The 8,036-nt window shown below is 56.3% G+C and overlaps 1 protein-coding gene across 1 annotated transcript; it reads right to left on the bottom strand.

Moving 5' to 3' along the window:
- Positions 1-4,960: 4,960 nt before the first annotated feature.
- On the bottom strand, positions 4,961-8,030 carry NKX2-5 (NK2 homeobox 5). Its single transcript, XM_010851300.1, has 2 exons — positions 7,587-8,030; positions 4,961-6,074 (listed from the first exon to the last, which is right to left on the bottom strand). Exons 1-2 carry the CDS (start codon positions 7,915-7,917, stop codon positions 5,434-5,436), a joined length of 972 nt encoding a protein of 323 aa, XP_010849602.1. The 5' UTR covers positions 7,918-8,030; the 3' UTR covers positions 4,961-5,433.
- Between the last annotated feature and the right edge of the window lie 6 nt (positions 8,031-8,036).

The following is an 8,036-nucleotide window of genomic DNA, read 5'->3' on the forward strand; positions in this document are numbered from 1 at the left end:
GAAATGGCTGGATGGCATCACTGACTCGATGGACATGAGTTTGAGTGAACTCCGGGAGTTGGTGATGGACAGGGAGGCCTGGCGTGCTGTGATTCATGGGGTTGCAGACTCGGACATGACTGAGCGACTGAACTGAACTGAAACGCCTATGGAGTCTGGTTCAACCCTACTCCCCTCTGGGGCTCCAGCTGGAGCTTAGGATTTGGGCAGAACAGGTGGACTGTCCCTGAAGCGTCCCCCCCTCGACTCCCCTTGCCGTCCGTGCAGGCAGCACTGGCAGGAGCTGGCTGTGTAAGTCACAGGGTGGCTCCTCTCCGTCTGAGCTCTGCCACTTGTGTCCCCAGTAACTCTCCCACCTTCTCCTCCTCTTTCCCTCCCTTTGCCCTCCTCCCCGCTCCCAGGGCCCCTAGGCTACCAGGCTTGTGCTCAGCCATTGCATCCTAGCAAGCACACAGAGACCCTGAGATGGAAAAGCAGGCCCTGGAGAGGGGAAATCTGACTCCAGCTTCTCCCAGGCCATCAAGAGAGGAGCCTGCAGAATCAGAGGCCTCTGGGAAAAGATGCAGTTCTCCAACTTGCCAGATGATGAGAATCACCTGGTTACAAATGTGGTTTTGCAGGCGCCTTCCCCAAGGAGTCCAACTCAAGGGAGCTGGGGCAGGGAGGGGGTTGAGGTTGTCCCAGACTCCAGCAGTTTGTGTCTTTAGGCAACTTTGGGAATCCCTGAGAGTGGTTCAAAGAGCCAGGCCTCTATTGGAACCATCTGGATTCCCCAGGATTCCCCAGGCCACACTGCCAGAGTGGCGTTAGGTAGTCAATGTCCTTAACTTCTCTGAGTTTCAGTTTCCTCCTTGGGAAATGACAGAATGAGATTCGCAGGTTCAGCACTTAGCCTTGGGCCTGGCACAAAGGAAGCAAGAACAGATGTTAGGCACTAATCCCCGCTGTTATCCTCGGCAGCTGTGGGTGGGAGCGGGGTGGGGAGCACGTGGCTCCGGGGAACCAGCCTGCCAGGACTGCTCACTGCCCACGCCCCTCTGCAGTAAGCTCTCCTGAGAAGCATCTGAGTGGTGCAGGGCAGCCGCCCCCTCCCCGCATCCAAGCTGCCCTGCCTTCCCCACTGTGAGAGCTTGGGTGGGCCGCTTCCACATGCCTCAGTCTCCTCTCCCGCCCCAAGTGAGGAAGAATCATGCTTACCTTGTGTGCTTGATAAGTCTGGCACACAGAAATGTTTGCAGAGTTGTCAGCTAATTTTACTGCTGTATCTACCCTTCAATCAATCAACAGACATTTTTGTGCCTACTCTTTGAACTGAGGATGAAATGTTTCCTTGCTCTTGGGCTCTGGAGTCAGACTGCCTCGGTTTGAAATCAAGCTCTGGCTGTGTGATCTTGGGCAAGTTATTCCTCCTCTCTGGGCCTAAGATGGATTCCTCAGCAGAACTCAGAAATGTAAAAGACGGTTAGATGGGTTTATTTTAAAGAGTTAGGACAATGCTTGTACCACAGTAAGCTCCACAGATGATAAACAAGTGAAATCTAAGCTGCGGTCCCTTTTTCCAGGAGCCCCGTCTAGCAGCAAGTCAGCAAGACCCGGGGCTAGGTGGGTCTGTTGGCTCCCCAGGGGCCAGCAGCCTGAGCTGGGAACACCTCCCAGAGGAGGCAAGGGCCCGCCCGGCCAGGACCCAGGACGGGGGAGCCTGCCCGGTAGCTGCACAGGTTTTCCGGCTGATGTTAAGGCGTCAAGCTGGCAGGTCTGCTGCAAATTTGTTTAAATACAAGTATTGAAATGGGCTGCATGGCATCGATTTAAGGGGAAAGCCCTACAAAATAAGATGGGGGCTATTCTGATTAGGCAAAACCTGTGTCTGCTGGCTGGGTCTGGGCCTCCAGCGCGGTGGAAAGGGGAGAGGCTTGTGGGCCCGGTCTCTCGTTCTGGGGACCCCCAATCGGGGCTCTCCTCTGCTGGCTTGTGCAGGGCGGCGCTGGGCTGAGGGAACCGCATCCTAGCCTGTGGAGCCAGCTTTTTTCTTTTAAATGTCACTGCTTATCTCTCAATTTTTAACCACAGGGGGTTGCTGTTGTTCAGTTGCTCAGTCCTGTCCGACTCTTTGCGACCCGTGGACTGCAGCACGCCAGGCTTCTCTGTCCTTCACCATCTCCCTGAGCTTGCTCAAACTCATGTCCATTGGGTCGGTGAGGCTGGTACTTGTTTAATTTCTTTTTTTAAATATTAGATATAACTACTTCTCTACGTGCACCCTCAGAGCCCTGGACATAGGGAGCCCGCCACACCATCCTTATCTCCGCGCGCTTTGCCACTTTGGAGGCGCCCGGGGTTTCTCACTTTTCTGTCCTGGTTGAAATTTCTCACTCAGCATGCGTCGTTTATAGGATATACTTGGAAAACAAATCTGCCGATTTGCCTTGGGAAGGGATCGCTACGGGAAGGCAGGCGTCGTTAGTTTAAGATAGTAACGACCCCTTGACCCTCAGCCCTCTGGCTCCTGGACCCCACACCCTTAGCCGGCAAGAGCTGTGTGCTGCTTCCCAGGGCTCCGAGAACTACAGTTTGTTCCATAATGAGCCTGGATACCAAGCCTGAGATCCCCACCCACTAGTGAGAGTGTGGCCTGGCCCAGGGTGGAGAGCAGGGTCCCCTGCATCTTCAGGAGACTGACTCTCCCTTCTTAAACGCTGTCCCACCCTGCCTTTCGGTAGCTGCCTGGTGGGTTTCCCAGCTCTGTGCTTAGGGAATGTATGACCTTGACCATTGCCTTAACCTCTGGTCCTCAGCTTCCCGGTTTGCAAATTAAGATGGATTAGATCAGCAAACTCCCCCAAGCATTTAGCCTGTGCAGCCAGAGTCAGCCAGCCATTCTTATCCCTTTGTGAGAGACCCTGGAGTCACTCTGCTGGTCCCCGAAGGATGACAAAGGAGAGGGAGGCATCATAGAAAAACCTTGCAGGATAATATGAGAAAGATTTTTTTCTCTCTAATGTTACTGTTTCCCAGGTGGTGCAGTCAAAAAGAATCCACCTGCCAATATAGGAGATGCAGGAGACATGGGTTCGATCCCTGGGTGGTGTCCCCTGGAGTAACGAATGGCACCCTGCTCCAGTATTCTTGCTTGGAGAATTCCAGGGACAGAGGAGCCTGGCGGGCCCCAGTCCATGGGGTCACAAAGAGTCGGAAACGACTGAGCGACTGACTACACACACACGGTGTTACTGTAGATGAGTGTAAGGTGAAAAAGGCCCAGAGGTGTGCAGGACCCCCAGGAGGTAGTGGACACTGACGAAGGGCAAGAATGTGGGTGAGCTCCAGGTAGAAGGATCTCCCTGGTTGTGTGAGTTAGGCCACCTGCTGTGGCTAGCCCGGTAGGAAAGGGTTATCTGAATTAAGAACTGGTCTGGTGCCCTTCCAGGAGATGGGACTGCCACGTGCATCTCAGAGAGTGCTGAAGGCATGAAGTAGGGTTGTAGGCACAGGAGGCAGAACGCAAGCACTAGGCTGAACACATCCCCCTCCCGCAGCCCTCGGCATGTGCCTCACAGCAGAGAGATTCAAGTCTGAGGGCCTAGAGCCCAGCTCTGAGGCAGCACGTCCCCCTCTCCTTACAGAGCTCAGCCCGTACACCCCGCATCCCTGTATCACAAGCGGCATCCAGCTTGGCTGTTAGCACTTAGTCTCCTGGCATCTTCCCCTCTCCCCAAAGGTGGTGGGGTGAGCCTGAGGGACAGACGGCACCACCGGCATTGGCAGAGCTGCTTGGTCCTCAGCTTGACAGCAGGATGGCCCCAGGCCTGGCTTGGGGGCTCTTCCCAGCATAGGAGGTTAAGATATGCCAGGAGTAATGTTTTGTCTTCCACCAAGAACTCTGGGGCCAGACAACCGGGCTGGTACTTTCCAGGCAAAATCCAGAAAAAAACCCATATTCCATAGGAACGCAAAACCTCTGACACTCTCCCACTTTCCTCCCTTTTAGAGAATTGAGTGGAACTGGAGGTAAAGGAGCTGCAGTCAGCCCCTTCGGACTGGTGGTTCAGGACTCAGAGCAAGTATTTTTGTTATTCTTATTTTACTGATGGGGGAAAAATGGGCATACAGCCAGAAACTCCCATAGTGAGCAGGTTTTTAGCTTGATTTCACTGAGCCTCAATTTTCTCATCTGTAAAATCTGTACAGTAGCGGTCGTTGGTCAGGGTTAGGACAAAATTCGTTAAATGCTGAAAAAACTGTCAAATGGGGGAGAAGGGTTCCCTGACCACGTGAACTTATGGGGCCTGGCCGCAGAAGGAGGCAGTTGCGGTCCTTCAGTTACCTCTTCGTGGTCCAGGCTCCGCTCTCTCCCCAGCAGAGCAGCGGAGAGGCCAGGCCACAGGACCCATGCTGCACTCGCATTTGGCGTATCTGAGTATCGCTGGGCTGGGGCATTCTGAGAACCTTCACAAGGGCTTTGGTTCTGGGTTTTTCCATCTATAAAATGGGCCGCAGGCAGCGTTATTCTAAGAAGGATGAGTTCGCGTGCCCTGCAATTTCGCGGGACTCAGGTACTTTTACTCTCCATTTAATGCCCCCTACCTGAAACAGTGCCAGGAACAGTAGAGTTTAAGGAAGTGAGGTTGGAACCTCTGGGCTGTGTCCTCAGTCTTTGCAGTGAGACCCAGAATCAAACCTCAGTTCTCCCAGCACTGGCTATTTGTTCCCAGACAAGTCACTAAATCTCTCCAGTCCTGTCTGCTAACCTTTAAAACAGAACTTCCCTCTCCCGAGTTACTGAGGATGACATGAACAACCCCAGAAAGTACCTAACATGGGACCCAGCACAGGAGAGCTTTTATTTATATCAACATCAATGTGCTCAGTGAATACCTATTCCTACAACTCAAGGTCGGCTCTCTGCCCTCCAAATTCAGTTTCTGAAAAATGGGCAAGCTGAAAGAAGCACACGGCCGGATCAGCGCACTCTCTTTAATGGAAAGGAGATTCTCATTTCTTACAGAAACAGGTAAAAACATAAATACGGGTGGGGGTGGGGGGCAGCCGCAAGGCAGCAAGGGCCCGGGCGCCCGGCCCAGGCTTGGGGAAAGGCGGCCGTTACGAGGCTGCTGCGCCCGGGCTCCCAGTCCCAATGGGCTGGTGTTCGGCCGGTTAGGGATGCTCCTGGGCGCTCGGAGGGCACTCCTGGGGCCACAGCTAGGCACCAGGCTGCCTTTTCACTCACCACAAGCTGCGTAAACCTGGCCACAAACTCTCCCTCTCGGGGAACAAAGGCGCACGGGGCGGGAAAAGCTCCGAAGCCTCCGTGGGAGTGCATGTGACATCCGAGGGATCGCAGGATCGTGTCCGGAGCCCTCCCTCTCCCCTCTCTAGTCAGTGTCTCTCTTGAGAGGTGGGATCGGTCGGAGGCCTCCCAGACCGGTCCCTTCTCTACCAGGCTCGGATGCCGTGCAGCGTGGACACTCCCGAGTTGCCCTGCGGAATCCCGGGGCTCTGTACCGCGTTCAAGTCCCCGACGCCGAAGTTCACGAAGTTGTTGTTGGCTGCGGCCGTGGCCGTCTGCGTCGGTGGCGGCCCGGCCGGGTAAGCAGCGGTACAGCTGTAGCCGGGGCTGCAAGCCGCGCCCCCGTACCCGGGGTAGGCAGGGTAGGCGTTGTAGCCGTAGGCGTTGAGGCCCACGCCGTAGGCTGGCGCGTAGGGCGCCGAGTCCCCCAGGCAAGGCTTGCCATCGCGCACCAGCACTGGCACCGCGATCCTGCGGGCCGGCGGCGGCGGCGGCGGGGGCAGCCCCACCAGCTCCAGAGTCTGGTCTTGTCGTTGTCGCTTGCACTTGTAGCGCCGGTTCTGGAACCAGATCTTGACCTGCGTGGACGTGAGCTTCAGCACGCTGGCCAGCTGGTCGCGCTCGGGAGCCGACAGGTACCGCTGCTGCTTGAAGCGCCGCTCCAGCTCGTAGACCTGCGCCTGCGAGAAGAGCACGCGCGGCTTCCTCCGCCGTCGTGCGCGGGGTCGCTCGGCGCTGTCCGACTCTGGCTTCTCCAGTTCCACCGCCTTCTGCAGTGCGCACAGCTCTGAGTGGGGAACAGAAAAGCAGAGAGACGCTGTGTCACGGCCACCCAACCCCCCGGAGCTCTCGCCGGCTGATGGGCTCCAGTGGGTGCCACCCCTGTCCAGCCTGAAGCCCCTAGCTTGGCTGCGGCAGACTGTACGGTACACTGGGCTTCCGCTCGACAGCCAGCTTTTGTTGATTGCCTACTATGTGCTGGGCACGGCTGTTGGCACTGGAGAACAAGAGAGGTCTCTGTTCTCGGGTAGGTCACATTCTGGTGAGACAGATGGACAGTGACTTAAGATAGGCGGCAAAGAAAATAAAGCTCAGTGATGCGCTGGAGTGAATGAGATTAGGAAGACTTTGGTTTGCGAAGTTAAAGGAAGGAGACCTAGGCCTCACCCTAGGATTGGTCACACTGTCTCAAAATTAGGGCAACCGAAGAAATAGAACGTCAATAGGCAGTTGGTTCGGTGATCTATCGAAGGCTCCCGTTCAAATGCTGTGAGAACTGTGCAGCGCCCAAAAAGCAGTGGGTGGGCAGGCGGCCTTGGAACCTGCCTTGAAATCGAATTGGATTCGAATCCGAATGGACCAATTGAAGCCGCAGTGCCCGCCGGCAGCTGTTCCGGGACTTTCCCTCTGCTACTAGACAAATCTTTCTAGGCTCACAAGACCCTTCCTGGGCTCACAGCGGCCCTACACCCGCGCCCCCGGCCTCCCCGGGTTCTTGCCAACCCCGCGTTGGGCTACGGTTTTCCCGCCGCGCATTCTCTACTGCCCGGCCAGCCTTCCCCCCGACCTCGGGATGTGCGCGGGGATACGACCACCTCCCTCAGTCATCTCTTCCATTGCTACAAGCCTTTCGTCTCGAGACACTTTCTATTTCCCGGAAAGACCCCCTAGGCTCTGGCCGCGTGAGGAAATTGTTATGGAAAAAGAAAGCTGCTAAAATCATTCTTGAGTCCGAGGTATCCCATTTTTTAAAATTCAAGATCCTTGTTTTCAATGACGCCACTCTCCTGGCACAAAGGAGGAAAGACCCCAGAAACCCCGGGTAAACGGGTGGGCTAGAGAAGGTCTTGGACCTCCTCCAATTGTGCGTAAAAGTACTTCTGGTGTGCAGCAATTTAATTGCAGCGGTTTTGGTCAGATCCTCAAGAAGACCTTTAAAAAAATAGAATCTTTCTCGCTGTGTCCACCACAAACAGATCGCTCAACTTCAACTTCATAACAGATCCAGGAGCAGGGCTGCGGCGCCTGGGGCTTTGTTAGGCCGGAAAAAATATATAAATATTTTCCCTTTCTTTCCTCTCCTGTTTCTGATAACCACGATCCAGCATTTCCTCTAAACCTCCGACTGGACGCCCAGGGGCCCTGGCAACAACCTCACTTCTCACATTCGGAGACCCCTTTGCTCCACCATCCGCCCAGGCACTCGCCTCTTCTATACTCACGCCAGAGTTTCTGGGCCGCGAGGTTTGGGGACGAAAGCTATCCCAGAGAAGTGAAGGAGCTTGGGTTTTCTCCTCACCTTTCTTATCGGCTCGATGGTCCTTGGCAGGGTCGGGGTCGCCATAGGCACGCGGATAGAAGGCGGGGGCGGCTGAGAAGGCAGGCGCGCACTTGGCCGGCGAGGGCGCGGGGCCCAGCTCTGCGCGCAGCTCAGGGAAGCCGGGCGCCGCGGCCTCCGGCCCCGCGTAGGCCTCGGGCTTGAAGGCGGCCAGCATGCAGGAGGCGGGCGCCAGAGTGGCCTCCAGGCGCGCCGAGAGCTCCCCGGCGGCCAGGCTGCGCTGCTGCTGCTCCAGGTTCAGGATGTCTTTGACCGAGAACGGTGTGGGCGTGAGCGCGGGGCTGGGGAACATGGTGGCAGCGCGCGAATCACAGCGCCAGGTGGGCGGCAGAGAGCGGCGCTGCCCACGGCCCCTGGCAGCCTCCCTGCATGGTGCCCGCCGCGCGCCCGGGCACCCGCCCTCCAACTCGG

This window comes from Bison bison, unplaced genomic scaffold (assembly GCF_000754665.1).
Source record: "Bison bison bison isolate TAMUID 2011002044 unplaced genomic scaffold, Bison_UMD1.0 scf7180017864301, whole genome shotgun sequence".
NCBI classification, from domain to species: domain Eukaryota; kingdom Metazoa; phylum Chordata; class Mammalia; order Artiodactyla; family Bovidae; genus Bison; species Bison bison.